The sequence below is a fragment of the Nelumbo nucifera genome, chromosome 1 (assembly GCF_055504915.1).
Source record: "Nelumbo nucifera cultivar China Antique chromosome 1, China Antique-T2T, whole genome shotgun sequence".
Lineage (NCBI taxonomy): Eukaryota > Viridiplantae > Streptophyta > Magnoliopsida > Proteales > Nelumbonaceae > Nelumbo > Nelumbo nucifera.
In genome coordinates this window covers 116,040,447-116,063,806 of record NC_142649.1, presented here as the reverse complement: position 1 = coordinate 116,063,806, position 23,360 = coordinate 116,040,447, and the positions used below count along the sequence as shown (strand labels likewise).

The 23,360-nt window shown below is 39.0% G+C and overlaps 1 protein-coding gene across 2 annotated transcripts; it reads right to left on the bottom strand.

The window, feature by feature from the left end:
* Window positions 1–5,110: 5,110 nt before the first annotated feature.
* Window positions 5,111–23,206, bottom strand: LOC104601837 (NmrA-like negative transcriptional regulator family protein). Of its 2 annotated transcripts, XR_735974.3 has the most exons (6): window positions 22,861–23,206; window positions 22,653–22,787; window positions 7,291–7,528; window positions 6,913–7,116; window positions 5,500–5,758; window positions 5,111–5,390 (listed from the first exon to the last, which is right to left on the bottom strand). XR_735974.3 is itself a non-coding variant. In XM_010265324.3 (5 exons), exons 1-5 carry the CDS (start codon window positions 23,038–23,040, stop codon window positions 5,592–5,594), a joined length of 924 nt encoding a protein of 307 aa, XP_010263626.1. In that variant the 5' UTR covers window positions 23,041–23,205; the 3' UTR covers window positions 5,111–5,591. The 2 variants fall into 2 exon arrangements, 1 of the variants encoding a protein (XP_010263626.1); XM_010265324.3 differs by having other exon boundaries at window positions 5,111–5,758; window positions 22,861–23,205.
* Between the last annotated feature and the right edge of the window lie 154 nt (window positions 23,207–23,360).

Here is a 23,360-nt window from a genome sequence, read left to right as displayed (position 1 = left end):
ATCCCGCAAGTGGCGAGCTGCCCGTGGCAAGCTACACCGAGGTGTCCGGACTGAGGTGTCTTTACCTCGGGGTATCTAGAGGCGGATCGGGGTGTTCCTGTTTGGGAGTGGCCCAAAATCCACTGGGAGGAGCTTGGGCATTGGGAAAAGTCAGGGGGCCCCGAACTTGGAGGTAGCTCGGAACGCCTTAGCCTCGGGGAGGAGGTGCAGGTCAGGCGGCACTCGACGAGTAGCCTATCCCGCCGAGTTTCCAGGCCGAACTCGGTGGACTCTTCCCTTCGAGTTGCAGTTGCGCTTGCTGTGCTGTCATACTGAGTCATCACTTGAACAAGATCACGCCCACGTATACCCGTGCTATGAGGTCGGGCCAAACCACCCTCCATCAACACCCATATAATTTTGGTAAGAATACAAAGTTTATAAATGCAAAATCAAACCAATTTATATTTTCATGATGAATTATGGGCACTAAGAGGGTAGAGACAGTATTATAAAAAAAAGTGGGTAGGGACATAGGTAGTAGTAGTAGTAAAATACTATTTTACTAGGAAAAGATATTTATACATTGAAAAAAGATATTATTTTAAAAAGTTGTAGAGAGAGATTATGGAAAATTAAACCACAAACAACTCACCTTAAACAATAGCAATAAACTCATCTCTGTGCATAAGCTTAGAAAGCTGACGACTAAATGCTAAATGTGTAGGTAATTAACTCATGTTAAGATAGAACAGACAGAGTGCATATTCTAGCAGGTCGGATTTAAAAGGAAAATGCCAATACCCAATATTGGCCCCAGGCTCTCAGCTGGGTAGAGTGGATAATGGATACAGTCTATGTCGAATAACTTTGGCAATATTAAATAAAGTGCAGGTCCTCTCAGACTGGAACCTGTGTTTCATGCCTCCATTAAAATAACCAAATACAAAGATGAGAATCTGATATAAAAGTATTCCTGACAATCGCTTCCTACCTGATGAGAGAGGGTAAGAGAGATGCAATTGCCACCTCTATTAAAAAAAATAAAAAATAAAGATGTCACTAATTTTTCTGCAGCGAGTGAAAATTGAAATTTCGCACAAACGCCACGTATATCTTGCATTGCTGATGGTTTCTTATGGCTCAAGCATTGGATGCCTTAAAGTCTTAAACGTCCTCAATGGCATAGTTAAAGAGCATGCATACATAATTAGTGGAATTGGAATTGGAATCAATTAACAATTTTATTACTATTTTATTATTATTATTATTATTATTATTATTATTATTATTTTATTAGCCTTTAATAATTAATATCTTAGTATTTATAATGAAAATTCTATATTAATATTTTATTTTTAATTATTATTATTAATATTTTTATTTTATTATTTATTTATTACTTAGTTAGTAGTAATATTATTATAACTAAAATTATTTTTCCTACTCCAAAATATATTGTATTAATATTTTATTTATATATTATTATTATATTTAATAATTAATATCTTTGTTTGCTATTATTATTATTATTTTAGTAATATTTTATTATAGTACTATTATTTTATTATTAATTTAATAATATTTTATTACTATATTAATATTAGGGTTTTTGAGGGGTTTTGTATCATGAGTTTTTTAGTCCTTAAGGGGGAGCCCGTGTTCTATGCACCTATGGGTGCACCCACCAATAAAAATGTTACAATTCAACATTTCAAATTGATCCTAAAGTTAACGGAATTTCATCCATTAGTGACTTGAACCCAGTCAAACTAGACACAAGGAATAACTTCTTTCAGGGGATTTTATTTGAACTTCCTTTCATTTCATCCTCTCCTTCTAGCCCTAATAACGTGAAATCCACCAACTAGGAAGAAATCCAGTGGTAAGCAAAAATAAAAAGGTACTCTCACTCTCACTTACGAACTTCCTCTTCTTCCAAACTTCTTCTTTCAACCTCCGTAATAAGTTTCCACATCACAGTTTCTACAATAAGTTTTAGGGTCAACTTGTGTTGGTTGTGATGATGGATTGACTGAAATTTTACTTGCTTCAGGTTGTGGTGGGTCAGATTTTGGTGGTTTTATAGGCTCAGGGGTATTTTTTGGCGGTGGTCCTGCAAGTTCTACAATTTGGGCTAGTTCATATGGTGATGGAATCACCGTTTCATCGTGCTTTACAGCATCGAGTGGAGGATTTGTTGGCAAGTGGGTTAGTCTCGGCAGGCCTCTCCGTCACTATTTCAACCTTGATGGCATTTGCTGCTGTTGCCTCTGTAGAGGTAGGTGCTTCAATCTTTGGTAGCGGTTTCGGTCTTTCAGAGTCGCTACGAGCATCTAGAACTTAGAGAAACATCCCATTTTCCTAATTCCCATTTTCTGTGGTTGATTTTACAACTCCATTTAAATGTGTAACACCGAAATGGATCATCTTCTTTGCCTTGTATATTTCCCCTCATGTAGGGCAGAAATCACATCCTTTGTGTTTTGTCTTTTAGTTTGTTGTACTGAAGAAGAAGAAGAATTCTTATTGATGTCAGTGACTACCACGTTCACGAACGCTGGTGGGTGGTGAGTGGCCGGTGGGATGCTTCTTTATGTTAGGGCTCAGAGGAGAGGAAGAATTAGGAAGGAGTTCGAATGAAATCCCTTGAACGAAATCATTCTATGATTTTTTTTTGTGTGTTTTTGTGGGTGGTTCAACTGGGCTTCTTCAGCTAATTTCTGAACACCCGTTAAGTTATAAGAGTTTTGAAATGTTGACATGTAACATTTTTATTGGTGGGTTCACATGTGCAGTGCACCCATGGGTCTATAGAATGCAAACCCTTTAAGGGGGGGGGGGGGGGGGGGCGCTAAATACCCAAACATCCTTACATCACCCATTTCTCTCTTTAATAATATAAATGTTGTCTCTCTCTCTCTCTCTCTCTTTATTAATATAATATCATAGTAATAGTGTACAGCTTTAAATATTAATGATATACAATTTTGTTGATGACAATAATTATTATTTTATATTTTTAAAACAAAAGAATAAGAGAAGTACAAAAAAGGAGAAAATAGATAGATACCTATGCTAATTTTTGTAAATACAAATATAATTATTATTTTATATTTTTTAATAAATGGTTATTTTATTTTTTATAATTTTTAATTACCTTATTAATATTAATTATACTAATTCTTATAAATGGCCATTCCTAAGTACAAATTAAAACTAATTTTTATTATTTTCTTAACTTTTAATAGTTGATAGATAAAAACTTGCTAAATTTTAAACTCAAAACAAATTAATAGTTGATAGATAAAAACGTGTGATCCAAACCCATGTGTTTAAATCAGAACTTAAACTCAAAACAATGCACGAAGTATGATGAAATTCTTGATTCACATTCTGATCCAAACCCAAGCTGTCGAACATGGATAGCCAAAAATGTAATTCCATATTCCAAGATTATATCATCATCCTTCTAAAAATGATGGCATTGCAGTCTATCATGAATTAAAATTAGGAACTTAGTGAAGGCAAGCGATAGAAAGAGAAACTAAGAACATTGAAAACTGAAGAAAACAATGACAGTGGTATTGTTTAGTTTAGTTAGTGTGTCATAGTTTTGATTGTTTCATTTGCTTACTTAATTGGTCTAAGTGTACTGATTGATGATGTATCAACTGATTTTCATCCTCATTGAGAAGCTTTAATATAATTTTCCTTTTTCTTACCAAAAAAAAGTGTGTTCCACTTCTAGGCTTCCTGCCATTAAAGTGGATTCTCCCACTTACATACATGCGCACCTTTTCGCTACACACTATAGTGACCTTAATGGGGGTGCATGGGACAACCCTTTCCATTTGATCTGTGTTCCACTTCCACTTAAATTATGTTTGGTTTGAAGGAAAAAGTGAGGTCTCTCTCTTTCCCTTCCTTTCCCTACTTTTTCCTTAAAACCAAACACAGCCTTAGAGTAATGCCACAAAACAGAGGGCCCATCACTTTATGTGATAAAAATCTCAGGCTCACAAAGTGGTCACTGGTACTTAGCTTTTCTTTCACGGGCCTGTTATGCCAACTTGGGGAGCCCAAACCCATAACCTCCCAACCCTGCTACAGGCTGGATTTGATCCCAAGTCTCCGCTTACCTACCAATAAAATGGTATTTAGTGTTTGCTCAAGCAAAATGAATGACTTTTAGCTAAAAGTTAATTGATTAACATGCGTCATGAGAGAGAAATCATAATTGATAAGCCATAATTGATGTTACATGATCTGGACGTAACATCGATATCATGCGATTATTTGCAGCCATATAATATGATTTTGAGAGCATTCTTTTATTTGTAAAAGATTTTTTCGCACCATCCAGTATTTCGCTTTGATCCTCCATTCAATTTATTCACCTATCATCAGGCTATGTTTGGTTTGAAGGAAAAGGTAGGAAAACCTTTACAAACCAAACACAACCTTAGGGCTTAATTATGGTTGTATTTGGTATTATTGGTGTTTTGGGTTGAGAGACTGTTTATACTTAAAACACAAGTACCATCGGGTTGGGGTTTCCTCCTAACAAAATCTGACCTGACATTGTTCCAACATAATCTGTGTTCACATATCTCATCATAAGACTAGGACCCAGCACCATGCATGAGATGTGTGGAGACAAATCATGTTGGAACACGTTGGGACAGTTTTTGTTGGGAGGAGATCCAGACTCATTACCATCATTCATGGTTGAATCCTGTTTAATGGAAAATTGTGGTTCTTCCTAGAGCAAAAAATGTCAATCTTACGTTTCCTGAAATACCCCTGAAATGGATTTCCCATACAAAGAGTAAAGAGTTACAACATAACTGTTTTGTGACTCGACAATTTCCAGCATAAAAGAAAAATGCCTGTGGAACTCTTAAAACCCATGCGGCATTAAACTAGCACCTTGTCTACTACTCAAAACAGTCACAACAACGAAAACCTCCTAAAAGTTCTTCGTTTTGCTACGTCACAATTTCCAAATTTTCTTCTCACAACTTGTGTGATTTTAAAGTTATATATAAAAGGTCCAACTGCCGTTTCCATGAGAAACCAGAGTTACTGTAACACTCAATGTTATAAATGGAATGAATATTAAACAACTGAAAAGAAAGATGTGCTCCTACCTATTTAAATGCTATTTGAAATTGAAATAGAGTTGATAACTTGATATTGTTCGACATTGTGCCAAAATATCCAATCCTAATTAGATTCCAGATCCTAAAGAAATAATGGTGGTCCAACTCTTCTGTGTTAATCCTGTGCGCGTACATGCAAAGGGAGATTGTTGTTGTAGGCGTTGAGTAAAGCCAAAATCCAACTATTTTGTGCTTAGTCACCAGTCTCTGGGTCAGCAGTTTGACCGTCCAGTCCAAATGGATGGCCTATTTCAATTAAAAATAAATAAAATAATTAAAATAAAAAATGGTTAAAAATCATTATCTAGGTCAAATGGGTTGACAGTTCGACTGCCCAGGTCAATAGGTCACTGACCAAGTCAACATGTTTTGGCAAAGGAACGGTCAGGGGTGGAATGGAACCGGTTGTCTGAATGGTCCGACTGTTCTGATAGAACATTTTACAAGTTACAACCGAGTGTCCAAATATTCACCGACTGTAGTGTATCTAACATGTGGATAGAGTTCCGTCCCCTCCAAGCCACCGGATGATTTGATGTCAAAGTAAGTATGGTCGCCCCTTATGAAAGCAGAATATGTAAAAACCATTTCCATGTTGTTAGGGTATGGAGTCTCTGCAATGCAACAAAAGGAAAGGTAGCACATTATGAGTGGGAGGAGATATTATAATGTAACTTGTGAAATAAACACTGTAATGTTGAATATTTCTTCTACAAAGCAACCCTAAAATTTTCCTAATTGGTCAAATCGAATAGAACTTAGTTATGATGGTGCTTGGCATTGGTGCGTTTTCCTACCATCATGTTTCTCCATAATCAGCAATTCACCCCAACACTGCAGGTGCAAATTATTTAAGTGTTCTACTTTTAATACAAAAAAGGTGTACTACTTTTTTCACTATAAAAATTTTCCGTAATTAGGATATGACAACCCAGGAAAGTGTTCTCTTTTTTTCACTTTTCAATAAGCCACGCCAGAGAGGGTGTTGCTGCATTCTTATATAGAAATTGTTCCCGGTTAGGGGTGGGGCCGTTGTTCCTTTTTGCAGCTCTCCTTAGTGGTTGTGGATGAGCCTCTTCTTGTATTCTACCTTTTCTTTTCTTATTAATTTTTACCTTAACTCTTCTCAAAAAACAGAATGTATGCAATATAAATTTAATAATAATTGGAATGGAATTCAAAGTGCATTTAGGATGGAGGACCAAGAGATATCTCAATGTGGCCTCTTTTGTGATGAAAGAATACCACTTATGTTAAAAGGAAAACAATGTTGTATAAAGTTTAGAGTTTTGTATTTTGGCAAAATAAAATAAGTAGCTTTGTTTCCTTATAAGAGAGATTTACATATGGTTGAGTGGCTGACTTATAACTGATAATTACCTGGCCTTCACAAGAAACATGTTCAAAAAATGAGTGCAGTGGAAATGTGAATGCTGAGATGGATGAATGGGAAAATTAGAAAGGACAGGATCATTAATGAACTTATTCAAAGGAGCCTAGGAGTGGCTCCAATAGGTGATAAATAAAGTAGACTATTATAGTCTGGTCATGTGCAGAGATCTATAGTACCAGTGAGAGGAAGTGATTATGTTTAAGTTGAAGGGTCTAGAAGAGCTAAGGACATACCAAAAAGGAGATTAGTTAAAGTAGGGAAAAATGATTTAAGAGACCATAATTTAACAGTGCACATGGCATAAACAGAGTAGAATGGCAGAACATGATTCATATAGCCAATCCCATATATATACATACTGAAGGTATTATGTACCTTGAATATCCTTTAGAAGCTGCTCCTCTGGTATATAGACCTTTTCTAGTTTCTTCATTATCTTAGTCTCCCAAATCTCAACCAGCTCGTTCATGGAGAAAACATTTCCCGGGGGCCTAAGATACAAGACCTTATTCAAAGTCCTTGGGTCATCCACTGTGCTGATGGTGAAGGCAGCAACATCACTTTCCTTAACAAAGACAGCTGAAAAGGAATTTCAGTAAGTATTAGCCTTGAGGAAAAAAAGAATTTGTTACTGAAAACTTTCCTGGTTCTGATGAGTCAGCAGATTATTATTTTGGAAAATTAAAATGATAAAAAAAATACAATGGGGAATAAGGGAAAATAAAAAGAACTAAGTGAAATTGGTTAATGGACCTTTAGTGTTTCCATCTCCATATATCTTTACTCTGTCCATGGGAGGGGTCTTATGGCCCAGTTGAACAAGTGAAGGAAGTAAAAAACTAGTGAAGAAATTGCATGCAATGTAGGTGTAAGGAATGTTTTCAGATTCTATTGCACGACGGATTTCAGATTTCCTTGAATAGAAGTTGTAATCAAGATCAGATATCTGAACCTTATCAGGATTTACTCCAAATTCTGATGGAATGAACCTCTGCAACCATTGAAATATACAAGTTATTTTCTTGGAGACTTGGACAAGTAACAATTCCAAACAAATGAGAAAAGAAAGGAAAATGGGAAAAGGAACCAGCCTTTTAAACTTAATAGGACAATTTCAATAATACTTAAGGAGCATTGTGGAACTACATGCAATGGAATTATTACATTTTGGTAGCATTTTTTAACTGAAGTTCGTAGGTTCATCATTCAAAATGGAGTCGATGGGGTGAAATTGATGATAGAAAAGGAAATGTAATAAGAAATAAGATCAATTTAGGATTTCCAGAAAACGAATCATAGTTTTTATTGATATTTGAAGAATCACTTCATTTTAGAAAAATGAATTTGTACTGAAATGATGTCAAAAAACAAGATGAAATAGTTCCTACATATATTCTTCTATTAAACACATGCAAACATATGCAATTTCATCCAGACATAAAGTGAATTAGACTAATCCCTGATACCACAGGTTGTGCAGTAAGGTTGAGGGCTTCAGCAATCAGCAGTCCAATCTGACCTCAATGATGTATATGTTACCCTGTAAAAGTGAGCAGTTATCTATATCTTTAGTCCTTTAAATGTCTCTCTATGCACATGTGTGGAGAAAAGATTTTTAATCAGGTCAATTTGGAAATCTCTCTAGATGATCCAATTATTTCTGGCACATGAGGAATCCTGTGGTAAATCCAGACGGCATCTGGTCCTCAGTATCTGCCATACATTCACTCGGTTTACATTAGTCCCTACACCTGACTTCCATGGCAGTTATGCTTGAGTAATAATAGCAGTCCAAACTTACAAATTTTTAATTTGAAAAATTCCAAAGCCCAGCCCATGATGACCTCTACTTTGAGCTGTCCACTGCCTTTGACAGGGCACAAAGTAACATGTAGAGAGACTGGGCCGAATGGGCCTTGGTATCTTTTCTTGTAATATGTTATTTATTTATTTGTTAGCTAATGGGCCTATCTTTATGGGCCTGTTATTTCTTTTTTGTTAGTTCTCTTTATGTTACTGCCTAGCTGGCCGCCCACTTAAGGGCATACTTGTAAATAACCTAAGATTGAAGTTTAACAAAAGGATTAGAGTAGGGAGGGAAGAGATATTCGAACTCTTCTTCTTCTTCCTCTTCTTTTCTCCATCTTCTTCCTTTGTGTTGCTGTTCTCTATTTCTCTTCTTCTTTTCTCTCTAAATTTTACCAATTTTGTATCAGTTTTAGAGGACTGATTTACATCTTGGTATTAAAGCAGGTTTCTTCTTCCTTCTTTTTCTTTTTTTCTCTTTTCCCATACACCCTTCAATTAAAAGTGTATGGAGAGATAGGTTCTCTATAGTTCAGAGGACTTTTTGCCTAGTTGGTAGAGGGTTTGGAGAGTTGAATTCTGGCCAGAAACTGCCAAGAAGTGATGCTGTACTGTTTCTGCCCAAAACCCTAGCCGATTAGAGATTTTCGAAGTTACAGGTAAAAGTGAAGCTTTGGGTGTGGCACTCTGTGCTTGGGAGGTGCCTTTTGACTTCTAAAAGAGGGTGGTTCAGTTTTGGAAGCTCTGGTAGGAGTGGCTGCATCTTCTCTCTTTCTCTCCGATAGCCGGGCGTAGTGAAACCCTAGTTTTCAAGCATCTGGGTACTGGTTTGGCTTCAAGTAAGTTTATAAAGATCAAATTTTTGGTTTTTTTATTTTCATTTGATTAGTGGAGCAATACGGAAGTGAGTTCAAGTAGGTGCCGGTTTCCGGGCTTGGTTCGGTAGATTCTATTAACTGGTGTGACCACGATTAAGCTAAATGGAACAAATCAACAAATTATCTTGCTTGGGCACAGTCTATAAGGATTTATGTCTGTAGTAGAGGAAAATTAGGGTATCTCACAGGCAGTAAGATGAAACCCGAAGAGACAAACCCTAAATTTGAGAAATGAATGCAGGAGAACTATTGAACAAGAGAAGAGAGGAGGAAGAGAGAAAGAGAAGAAGAGAAGAGAGGAGAGGCGAGAGGACCGAATGCCTCAAAAGAATGCTTCAGGCGAGTGAAGCAGTTGTTATTTATACTATACTGGTCGTACAACATAAAGAATGGATAAATTACAGAAATACCCCTGCGGTACTAAACCTGTGTACAACAACATCTGTCAACACTCGCCCTCAAGTTGGGGCATAGATATCAATCATGCCCAACTTGTCACAGAGATCATGATGTCTGGAATAGTTTAGCCCTTTTGTAAAGATGTCTGCCAGTTGGTCTTCAGAGCTGACATAGGGAGTACATACTTTGCTTGTGATGACTTTCTCTTTGATAAAATGCTTGTCAACTTCGATGTGCTTTGTTCTATCATGTAGCACCGGGTTAGCAGCAATACTTATAGCTGCTTTGTTATCACAGAATAGAGTTATGGGTTTGCCCACTGGGAAACCCAACTCACTCAACAAATTCTTTATCCACATACCTTCAGCTACTCCGTGGGCCATTGCACAGTATTCAACTTCAGCACTGGATCTAGCCACCACGGTTTGCTTTTTACTCCTCCAAGTAACGAGGTTCCCTCCTACAAAGGTGCAGTAACCACTAGTAGACTTTCTGTTACTTTGAGATCTAGCTCAATCCGCATCTGTATAAACTTCAACTCTCAAATGCTCGTGCCTTTGAAATAACAAGCCAGTACCAGGAAACTTCTTAAGATATCGTAGTATCCTCTCTGCTGCTTCAAGATGAGTGGACCTAGGTGCATGCATGAACTGACTGAGGACACCAACAACATATGCAATGTCTGGATGGGTCATAGAGAGATATAACAATCTCCCTACAAGCCTCTGAAATTGTTTCACATCTTTAAGAGGTTCACTCTGGCTGTCACTTAATTTATGGTTGGGGTCAATGGGAGAGTCAGTTGGCTTAACCCCCATCTTTCCAGTGTCCTGAAGCAAATCTAGGACATATTTCCTTTGGGAGATAAAGATACCCTTTTTTGATCGAGCAACTTCAATTCCAAGGAAGTATTTGGCAGGTCCTAGATCCTTCACTTCAAACTGAGTGGCAAGGAAACCTTTCAACCTTTGAATTTCATCCTTCCAGTCACTAGTAACAATTATGTCATCCACATATACTATTAAGGCAGCCATTTTACCTTCTCCCCTTTTCACAAACAGTGTGTGATCTGATTGACATTGCTTGTATCCCTTTTGCTGAACCGTAGCATGGAATCTACTGAACCAAGCTCTTGGTGATTGCTTCAGCCCATATAAAGACTTCTATAACTTGCACACTTTTTGTTCATTGCCTTGAGCCAGAAAACCGGGGGGTTGAACCATATAAACTTCCTCTTCAGGGTCACCATTCAAGAAAGCATTCTTGATGTCAAGCTGATGTAGATCCCAATTCAGATTAGCAGCAAGAGAGAAGAATTCTAATAGAGTTCATCTTGGCAACAGGGGCAAAAGTTTCTGCATAATCAAGTCCATATACTTGAGTAAACCCCTTTGCCACTAAACGAGCTTTATACCTCTCCACGGTTCCATCAGCTCCATGCTTGACCGTGAACACCCATTTACATCCAACTGGATCCTTTCCCTTAGGAAGATCAACAAGTTCCGACGTGCCATTTTTATGAAGGGCATTAATTTCTTCCTTCATGGCATTTGTCCATTCTGGTACTGAAAGAGCTTCTGCCACATTCTTGGGAATAGGGACACTGTCAATGGAGGTAAGGAAGGCACAAAATGAGGGTGAAATGTTCTCATAGGAAACAAAGTTGGAAATGGGATATTTAGTGGTGCACAACCTAACACCTTTCCTGTGGGTAATAGGAAGGTCAAGATCATTAGCAACAGAGGAGTCAGGAACATCATTGGGAGTCAAGTTACCTGAGTGGGTATGATCTTCCCCCGAGGAGTTTGATGGCACTTGAGGTACAGCTTCTGAATTCTCCACAACTCTTGAATTTGGTTGGCCTTTGCGACAACGAGAAAAGACACAGAAAGATGGAGGATCGGGAAAAGGAGGCTGAACCAATGGCGAAGTATCAGGAAGAGAAGGAAGTTGAACCAGTTTCTCCTCATGCCTACACTCCCCCTGAGGAGAAACAGGAAAAAAAGGCTCATCTTCAAAGAAAGTAACATCCATGGAGACATAGAATTTCCAAGAAACAGGATCAAAGCAACGATACACCTTTTGAGTGAAAGAGTAACCAAGAAATATGCACGGGATAGCACGAGAATCCAATTTCCCACGGGTGGGAGACAGATTTTGGACAAAGCACCGACAACCAAATACACGAGGAGGGATAGAAAGAAGAGGGACCTTAGGGAAGAGAAGCTGATGCGGGGCTTTGCACTCAAACCAACGAGAGGGCATTCGGTTAATGAGGTATGTAGAACAAAGGACAGCCTCAATCCAAAATCGTTTGGGGACAATCATATGAAGTAGTAAACCCCGAGCCACTTCAAGGAGGTGCCGGTTCTTCCGTTCAGCCACACCATTTTGTTGTGGTGTGCGGGCACAAGAGCTACGATGAAGTGAGCCTTGTGAAGCAAAGAACTCCGTGAGATCACTATGAAAAAACTCTTTTGCATTGTCTGACTGAAAAATTTGTATCTCAGTCTGAAATTGAGTGAAGACCATCCGCTGAAAGTCTTGGATAATTTTTGGTACTTCCTCCTGGGTTCGCATTGGATATACCCAAGTATATCTAGAATAATCATCAATGAAGGTAATGAAGTACTTGTAGCCACTCTCAGAAGGTAAAGTAACAGGGCCCCATACATCAGAATGAACAATGTGAAAAGGAAACTTAGATTTACTATTTTTCTGAAGAAAATGAGTTCTACAATGCTTGCTTAACTGACACGTTTGACAAGAGAAATCAGAAACGGACATTGACTTACACAGTTCTGGGAATACAACTTTCAAGGACTCAAAAGACAAATGACCAAGACGACAATGCCATAAGTACACTTTACTCTTTCTGAACTGACTCATAGACTCTGTAACATGAAGACCAGCCGTATTCTCCAGCATGTAGAGTCCATCAACCATACGTCCCCTACCAATCGTCCTCCCCGAGGCCAGATCCTGAATCACACAATAAGAAGGGAAAAAGGTTACGGAACGGTTTAAGGAATTAGTAACACTACTAATTGAGAACAAATTCATGGGAAATTTTGGAACATGAAAAACATCAGTGTAAGACCAAGAGGAAGAGAGAGAGTTCCTTGACCAGCTATGGAAGTGTATGATCCATCAGCTAGTCTCACCTTGTCTCTTCCAGAAAGAGGGGGATAGGTTTGAAAGTAAGAGGACATACTAGTCATGTGTTTTGACACTCCAGAATCAATGATCCATGGAGAGTTAAGGTTGTGAGAAGCAACATGGAAAGCTGTGGCAGGGTTACCTGACGTGGATGCAAATGAGGTTGTGGGAGGAGCATCCATTTGACGAATTGCTCTACCATAGAGCTCTAGATGGTCACGAAAGGAGTTTACAATATCCTCCCTTGGGTCAGATCCAAAGAGATGTGTTTGAGTCACAGTAGGAATGGGGGGCTGATTCTCCCGAGTAACCATGTTGGTCATGTGGTGTTTCTTTGTACCTTGCTGCTCGGACCTTTTATTCACATCTGAGCCTTGCTTTTTAGTCAGATCTTGAGCCCATTTTGGTTTCCCAGATCCCAATAGGTATCTTTGGTGTATCGGGGTTTCTAACAATTAGTGCACCACAATTTTTCCTTATCTTCTGTTTTTTTTTTTCTGGAGATCCCCTCTCCTGGAAGAAGATTCCACACTAGTAGAGACACCCCCTTTTGTTGCCAACACAATTGCATCCCCACCAGTGTTGTTCATCAAGTTCCTTCTACTCTCTTCAGATTGAACAAGAGCATAGACTTCCTGAATTGATGGAAGATCCTTAGAACTGAGAATTTGTACTCTGATGGACTCATACATAGGATTTAGACCATGCAAGAAGGCAAACACTCTTTGCTGTGAGACAAGTTTCTTGTACAGTTTGGCATCCTCATCACACTTCCAATCAACATTCTGGTAATGGTCCAATTCCTTCCAGACAGATGTCAAGTTAGAGTAATATACTAATAAACTTCTCTCCCCCTGTCGACAAGTAGATGATGCTGCCTGCAGTTGATAGATCTTGGCATAATGTCGTAGTTCTGAATATGTGGATTTTGCTTGTTCCCAGATCTCATTTGTAGTTTCAGCCCACATGAAGTTCTTTCTTATTTGTGGTTGCATGTAGATCAAGAGCCAAGACATTACCATACTGTTCTCCTGATCCCATCTATCATATTCAGCATTCCCAGAGGGTGGTTCTTTGATTCTTCCATTAATATAGCCCATTTTCCCCCTTGCAGTGATGTATAACTTGATCCCTCTTGACCATTCTAGGTAATTTAATCCATCAAGAGGAACAACAGCCATAGGGAAGGATAAGTCGCCACCCCCACTCATTCCATTCAGCATTGTGGAGATTCCAGATGTGGCTGAATCTTCACTATTCATGATTTCAGGTTTAAGAACACACAACACCCAAGGCACACTGCCTCACAAAGCTGCTACAGAAAAGGGATCTTATGTCCTTCAGTCCACAAAAGAAGAAACACTTGCTATTTCAGCATACAACTAGGTACTTCTGACCTACGGTTTCACAGAGAGCCAAGAACAAACACTGTTGCTGCAGCACTTGGACTAGTCTGTATGACCTACAATTTTGTAGGAATCCAAAGAACAAACATACAAACACTGCAATTGCAGTACATAACCAGGTTTGTATGACCTATGGTTTTACAATTTTCATACAACTCCTTAGTAGAAAGAAAGATACAAGGTGATAGTTCACCACACACCAACTTCAGGGTAGCCGAATAGTCACTGAGATCAACAATGTAGCCGAACAACAAGAACAGTCAATGGGAGAAAAAAAACTTCAGTCCATCAACAATGTAGTCGAATAGTAGTAACACACAAGAGGAGAACACCACATTCGGATTTTTTGGGCACCAACAATCCATCGAAGGGTGCAAGAAGAAAACAACCTCAGTTGAATACCAGGGCACCCGAACAGTAGATGGACAGTACCTTCTTAAACGCTAGCCTCTCTGCAAACCAGAACATCCTCTTCGTACATCAGGTGACAGCCTCTCTACAGCCGAGCAATCAAGGAAAACAGCATCTGGGCTGGAAGATGAAAAGACTCTGTACCAGAACTCTTTTCTGCGCTAGGAAGTTGAACAGTTAGGCCGACACTTTATTCCTTCTTGAAGTCAAACATCAGGGATACAACTTCTAGGAGATGAAGAGGCAACCTACTCGGCATTGGAGAATGACCTCAACTAATTTGTTTTCAGGCCTGGACGAACCCGCTTTGATACCATGTTGAACAAGAGAAGAGAGGAGAGGCGAGAGGACTGAATGCCTCAAAAGAATGCTTCAGGCGAGTGAAGCAATTGTTATTTATACTATATTGGTCGTACAACAAAAAGAATGGAAAAATTACAGAAATACCCCTACGGTACTAAACCTATGTACAACAACATCTGTCAACAAGAACTATACAGTCATAGGATGGTTGGTCAACTCTATACAGCCTCATATCAGTCAACACTATCTTTGGGTGTTCTCGGCCAAGGAAATCTGGGACAGTGTTACTGAAACCTATTCACAGAAGTTGAATGTGGCTAGAGCCTACAAGCTGAAAAGTGATGTGAAGAACCTAAGATAGGGGGAGAAGAGTGTGGCAATCTACTATTCTATGCTGAAATCCCTATGGTAGGAAATTGATGTTACGAAGACAGTGGTATGGGAGAGTACGAAGGATGCAGAAACTTTTAGGAAGTTGGTGGAACGAAACAGGGTCTTTGAGTTTCTTATAGGACTCAACCTTGAGTTTGACATCATTAAGCAGAATATTTTGGCCAAAGATGAGGTTACTCTTGCCCAGGCATTATGCTATGGTAAGCAGTGAGGAGAGTAGGCGGTAGGTTCAGTTACAAAGTCCACCTACAGAACACTTTGCACATGCTGGAATAAAGCCGAAGGGTCCAACTAAGAAGGAGGAGCAAGTATGTTAATATTGCAAGAAACCGAGGCATACTAAGGACACTTGTTGGAAGCTTCATCCTGATCTCCTACCTGACCGGTTTAAGAATAACAACAATTTTAAGAAGACCAGTAAAACAGGAAAACCTAAGATAGCTAATGTTGCCACAGCACCCGAATGAGGAAGTAAGGAGAGTGAAGAGAAGTCAACCATGGAACAATTGGCAGCAATGAAGGTAGATTTTGAAAAGTATGAAAGTTTGTTAAATCACTTGGAAGCTACTATCTCTATACCTCACTCTTCAAGCAACACATCATCATCATCAGCATTTGCTCACTCAGGTATTCGTGTTTCTGCAAACCATGCTTCAGTTTCAAGTAATCATAAAATCCCTTGGATCATTGATTCTGGTGCATCAGACCATATAACCAACTTGTCTAATCTTTTTTGTTCATACCACCTTCTCTCTAGTAAAGAGAAAATCTCCATTGCTGATGGGTCTCTTGCTCCCATTTCTAACAAGGGGATATCAAGACGTCTGACACCCTTTATTTATCCTCTGTCTTTCATGTCCCTAAACTTAGTACAAATCTTTTATCTGTTAGCAGCTTAACTAAATCCATGAACTATAGCATAACATTCTTTCCCACTCATTGTGTTTTTTAGGACCTGCAATCTCAGAGGATGATTGAGAGTGGCCATGAGGCGAATGGAATATACTTGATGGACACACCTAATAGAATTCTTGGACCACCTCATGGAGTTGCCTTGGAGTCGGTTTTGTCAAAGTTTGTTGACAAAGTCATGTTATGTCACTTTCGGTTTGGTCATTTTTCTTTTTCTACTTGGAGTCATTTGTTCCCAGATATGTTTAAGGGAGTGTCTTTATCTAGTCTTCATTGTGAGTTGTGTGAACTGGCAAAGCATTGTAGACAATCTTATTTAGTAAGCAATAAAATATCTATTTTTCCTTTTCATATTGTTTACTTTGATGTGTGAGGGCCATATCATTTGCCTACTATGGGGGGTTACAGGTATTTTATCCTTTTTATTGATAATTACTCCCGTTACACTTGAATTTATCTCATGAAATCCAGGGATGAAGTACCAATTATTGTGCAAAAATTTCATGAACTCATTCTTACCTAGTTTAACACCTTCCGTTCTAATAATGCTAAGGAGTATTTTGAGAAAACCCTCTCAGCCTATCTTGAAACATTTGGGGTTATTCATCAAAGTTCTTGTTCCTACATTCCACAACAGAATGAAGTGGCAGAAAGGAAGAACCAGCATGTGGTTGAAGTTGCTAGATCCCTCCTTTTTGCATCCCATGTTCCTATAAAATTTTAGGGAGATGTTGTCCTTACTACTACTTTTTTTATTAATCGTATGCCTTCCCGGGTTCTTGGCTTCAAAATCCCCTTTAACCTTTTTCAGGATGAGGATCTCTTCTCTCTTCCTCTTCGTGTTTTTGGATGCACCTGTTATGTACATGTTCACAGCCATCAAAGGCACAAATTTGAACCTAAGTCTCGTAAATGCGTTTTTCTAGGATATGCCTTCATGTAGAAGGGATATTGCTGTTTTGATATCCGGTTAGTGGCACCCGCTTTGTATCTCGGGATGTCACATTTGCTAAGTCTACTCCTTTCTTTAGCATTCCTCCTGAATGGGAGAAATCTGAGGAACCCTTTGCTATGTCTCCAACAGTTCCTCTTCTTGTTCCTTTTGAGTCATCTGATGAGGTGTCCACTTCTCTCACTGGGCCTACCTCCAGTATTCCTGCTCCTTCTCCTCCACCTCATCCTCCTGTAATTCCTCCTCATCTTGTTCTCCAAAGGTGGTACCAAAGACATAGATTCAAACATGGGCAAGTTGTTTACACTCCTACAGAAGAGCCTCTTGCTCCTCCCATCATTACTGAGGTAACAAGTTAGCCTTCCTCTGACCCATTTACTTCTTTCCCAGACCTTGATCTTCCTATTGCTCTTCACAAGGGCAAGCGGAAGTGTACAACCCATTGTATCTCTAAACACCTGTCCTATAGCCTTCTATCTCCTACCTACTACTCTTTTCTTGCTTTTGTTTCTTTCCATGTGATACTCAGGTCTGTACCAGAAGCCCTATCTAAACCTGAATGGAGGGATGCTATGATGGCTGAATTGGATGCTTTGCATAAGAACCATACCTAGGATACTGTTGACTTGCTAGAAGGGAAGGAACCAGTGGGTTATAAATGGGTATTTGGCATTAAATATCATTCTAATGGCTCTATTGAGAGGTTTAAGGCCAGGCTGGTTGCTAAAGGCTACACTCAGATGTATGGTATCTATCTTGAGACCTTTGCTCTTGTGGCTAAGATGACCTCAGTGTTAGACAGTGCATGCCCTTAGCTCTAATCAGATTGATGTACTTTTGACATTTATTATAAATGAATAATAGTACATAATTGATTCATGTTATATATGGTGTGTTTCTGTGTAATACCCTTAAACTAGACACTTATGAGACTCGTGTTAGCTTAGAATCTTCACAGCCGTTGGATAGACCTGCGGAGGTTTATCCTGCCAAGGTTGACACTAATGTGCTACCAAGAAGGTTGGGGTGGCTTATCTCAGCTACCAGGGTAAGACCTGAAGCACATGTAGTGTGGGTTTGTTTGAAACTCTGAATCAGACCATTTTCCAGTTATGCCCTGGACCTTGGAGACAGATGGGCAAAACTGAAAAGTTACACCTAACCCCTAGACTCGATTATGCTACTACACTAGGTGTTGGATTGAGTTGTCTTTGATATGCCAATCAGTGAGATCCTTAACGGGGGTCAAAACCTGGATATGTTGGGGCAGTTTGAGAATTCACCTGAGTGGGTGATCATAGTGACAGAATCAGCCCCTTTGTCGGACAAAATGAATGATCAGGAAATGTACTCTCTCTGATGGAAACCTAAACTGCCGGCAGTTGATTTCAAATTTGTTGAGATTTGTTTTTGCAAAATATATTTATATATAGATATACATATATATTATGGTTTCACAAAATGTTTGCAAAATGTTTTAATTCCTGGGATCCATGTGAGTAGAGAGTGCAACATTGCACATTGCAGCCGAGGGAGAGGTCCTCTCTTGTTGGGCAGTGTTTGATCATTATGGGCTGAGAAATTAAGTGTAAGACCATTTGAGATTATACCTGATGGGCTAATCTCACATAAGTCGATAGTCCTTGGGCCTTCATAAGGTGATTGAACCCAATGACCATTCACTGTCTTCAGCAGTGAATTTGGCCAGGCCTTGTAACAGAGCCTGGGCTGAACCCATATGTCTTTTGTGGAGATCAATGCTAGGGTCCCACACCATACAAAGAGAGGCAAAGTAGCCAACATTTAAAAGGAAAAGTGAGCTATATGACTTAATGGGCCTAAAGCCCATATCAAACTAGGCTTAAGTGATTTAATTAAATGGGGCGAATTAAGGTTTTTAATCTGATTAGGATCAGCTACAGGATAAGATAAGTCTTATCCACTTAAGAGTTCAGATCCGAATATAGATTTGGATCAAGAAACTCCTTCCTAATTGGATTAGGAAGCTAATCCTGAGAGAGTTATAAATAAGGGGGTGAATTCCTCAGTAGGTGAATTCTTCTTCTGCAGTTTTCTCCCCCAGCTCTTGCCACCCCTATCCAATTCGATCTCTACTCTTGGAATTGATCAAGATTAGATCTTGATATTGTTTCTTGTTAGAAGAAACAATCTGAAGTCGTGCTACAACCCCTTGCGTGATTCTTGCTGAAGAATTAGGGTTCTTGCTGAAGAACCTCCTTGTTGATCCTACCTCAACATAAGATGTGTCATCTTTAGTGGATGTGGGTTTTGGTGACCTCTTTGGGCGTCAACACCTACGTTGGGAGTTATTTACATTGATTTCGTATCAGGTATATCCCTCTCCCTCTTTGGGTTTCAGATCTGGTCCGGTTTGTTTCAAGAACGAACATTGAAAAATGCAGTTTTTCTAAATTAAGGAATACGATTCCCGAATGGGAGAAAGAAATTTTTTGAAATTTCGCCCAGCCACCCTGCATGGTTCGACCATCCATATGATGGATCTTCCATCCCTTCACTTAGTCCGAGTTTTATTGTCCTTAGCTGCTACTTTTGAATGGCCTCTCCACCAATTTGATGTTAAAAATTCCTTTTTGAATGGAGATCTACATGAAGAGGTCTATATGTCTTTACCTCTAGGAGTGTATGGAAAGGAAATGCAAGGGAAGGTCTATAAAGTACAAAAATCCATTTATGGTCTCAAACAGTCTCCTTAGGCTTGGTTTGAGAGATCCATGGCTGCTCTTGTCTCATTTGGTTACACACAAGTTCAATTTGATTGTACCTTGTTCTTGAAAAGAAGTGGCTCTCTGGTGACCTTTCTGATAGTTTATGTTGATGATATTGTGGTCACAGTAATGACACCCAGGAGGTTAGTAAACTCAAAAGGTTTCTTAACTCTGAATTTGAAATCAAGGATTTAGGAAATCTCCGATATTTTTTGGGCATTGAAGTTGCTAGATCTAAGGATGGTATCTTCATTTCTCAACGTAAATATGTCCTTGACCTCCTTGTTGAGGTCAGTAAACTTGGTGAACTTTTTATTTGTTAGGGGACTGTTCCAGAGATTGCTTGAGAATTTGCTATATCTCTGCATGACTTGGCCGGACATTTCCTATGTAGTGAGTGTTATTAATCAATTTATGCATTCTCCTAGAGATACTCATTTAGCTGCTGCAAAAAGAGTTTTGTGTTACTTGAAAGGTATTCCAGGGAAAGGCATTCTATTTGCCAAACATGGGCACATGAAACTGGAAGCATACACTGATGCTGATTGGGTAGGATGTATTGATAATAGGAGATCCACCTCGGGTTATTGTGCTTTGGTGGCAGGGAACATTGTTTCATGGAGGAGTAAGAAACAGTCTGTAGTTGCCAGATCCTCTACTGAAGCAGAATACAAGGCAATGGCACATGGTGTGTCAGAGTTACTGTGACTACGATCACTTTTAGAAGAATTGGGGGTTGACTATGAGAAACCAATGATGCTCTACTGTGACAACCAAGCAGCTATCAATATTGCACATAATCCTATTCAACATGACAGAACTAAGCACATTGAGGTTGATAAACATTTTATATGGGAAAGAGTTTCCTCAAAGAGAAGTTTGCTTGCCATTCATTGCCTCAGAATAACAGTTGGCTGATATTTTGACCAAGGGAGTTCCAAGAGGGAAGCTGACACACTATATAAGCAAGCTGGGTATGATTGACATCTATGCTTAGCTAGGGGGAGTGTAGAGAGACTGGGCCGAATGGGCCCTAGTATCTTTTCTTGTAGTATGTTATTTATTTATTTGTTAGCTAATGGGCCTATCTTTATGGGCCTGTTATTTCTTTTTTGTTAGTTCTCTTTATGTTATTGCCTAGTTGGCCGCCCACTTAAGGGCATACTTGTAATTAACCTAAGATTGAAGTTTAACAAAAGGATTAGAGAAGGGAGGGAAGAGATATTCGAACTCTTCTTCTTCCTCTTCTTTTCTCCATCTTCTTCCTTTGTGTTGCTGTTCTCTATTTCTCTTCTTCTTTTCTCTCTAAATTTTACCAAGTTGATATTAGTTTTAGAGGACTGATTTACATCTTAACGTATTCTATAATTATATAGAAATCCAAGTTTAAATTTCTGTAGACCTTTGAGAGACAACCATTTTTGCAATTGGACCACCAAATCTAATGTTACTTTAATGAATTAGTAAAATCCTATTTAAAGGAAAACAGAAACCAATTGGACCACCAAATCTAACGTGTCTCACTTTCCCTTCCTCTTTATCTAAAAACTGATTTTTATTTCATATTTTTTAAGCATGATAGGCATTCTTTATAACTCCGCCTAATTGCCACCAACTATTGCTCTCGATACTTTCCTTTGTAAAAATGTTATTGGGGTTAATGATCAACCATTCCACATGGAACATTGTTCCATATATTAGAGCTAATCAATGAATTAAACACATGAATAATAATTTTTCTACAACCAACCCTCTACTATTTCAGTCACACATGAGACAACAGTTATTTATACTAAATAAATAATCTTTAGGTATCCGCTTCATTCTTAATGCATAACTAATAACCTCTAACATCAATTAATTGAAAATTATTTATGGAGGTGCTAATGCATTTTTAGTTTAATAATAGATAAGCCTGTTCCATTCGACCACCAACATATCATCCAAGTACATTGGCTTCCTCCCTGATCAATTCTCTTATGAACAGAGGAGGAAGGGGTTGCCAAGAATCATTACAATTGAACTCAACATTATGTTTAGCTAACCTATGAGTGACATTTATTCCAACTATATGGGGTTGACTACATGAATCCTGTTTCGCCAATCTGTTCTATTTAAAGCCATATCCACTATTAAATTGTTAATGCTTAATCATTTCTTAATACTTCTACCCATGCCAGTTTTGGTCTACCCCAAGCTCTTCTAGTCCCTTCAATGTGTAACAAATCACTTCTTCTAACTGGCACAGTTGGTAGTCTTCTATGCACGTGCCAAAACCATCTTAGTCTACTCTCTCATTTTATCACCTATTGGAGCTACTCCTAGGATTCTAGGGATAACTTCATTCCTAATCCTATCCTTTCTAGTCTTTTCTATTCATCCATCTTAGAATTCGCATTTCTGCCACATTCATTTTCTGAACATGCTGTTTCTTGACTACCCAACACTCTGCTCCATACAACATAGCTGCCCTTACAGTTTTGTAGAATTTTCCTTTTAATCCATAGACCTCAAAGAAGGAGACTAAAAATCTTTAAAAAAGATACAAAACAATGGTTACAAGGAGGCATTAGGACTATGTCCGGCATGCAATAGAATTGTAGAATCCAATTTTCAAGTCTACCATTTGAAATCTTTAACCCCACAAAAATGCCAGATCACTTGATCACAACAATTTGATCAACAACATAATCGCAGAGATTCGGGGGAAATAATATACTCATACTAACAGCTAAAAGGATGGGAGAACCTTGATGCATCCAGCTTGTTTGATAGCTCGAATAAGAAGTTTCTGATCGAGAACTTGCTTCGCTGGAATTGCGCAAATTACAACATCAACTTGCTCGACCGCTTCAATGATGCTCGATAGGTGTTGCAGGGAGCCCTAAACAAACATATTAAAGAGAGAACTTAATTTCAGGGAAGATAAAAACAAAATCTTTAAAATTGAGAGAGACCTTGAGAAGTTTGGCCCCGGCATTGGAGAGGGTTTCGAGTTTGAGAGACTTTTCAGGATGAGAGAATGCCGACTCTCTGACGAGAGCGACTGTGGTATGGCCGTAGTCGAGGCTCGCTTTCGCTAGATGATAACCTAGATTTCCCGTGGCCCCGATTACTAAAATTCGGCTTTTTGCCATTGCCGGTTGCAGGAATTACTAGAATAGTACAACAACCGTCGTCTTGTTGTACTGCAGCAGATAAAGAGCTCGAGATTTTGAATTTTGTGGGGATTATGGATGCCCTGATTGCCCTCTACTCTACTCTGCAGTCTGCACTTCCGAAGAGGAGACAAATCTGGCCGGATGGTTGGATCGAGCGGGTTGATTCTGGCCGGACCCTCGGCGGCTTGCCTTGTGTGTTGATTTGGCCATTTGGGCCAACCGGCCAATGGCAATCTGGATTTCTTCGAAAAATGGACGGTACACCAACGAACTATGGTGGTCCCAACCCAATCAAT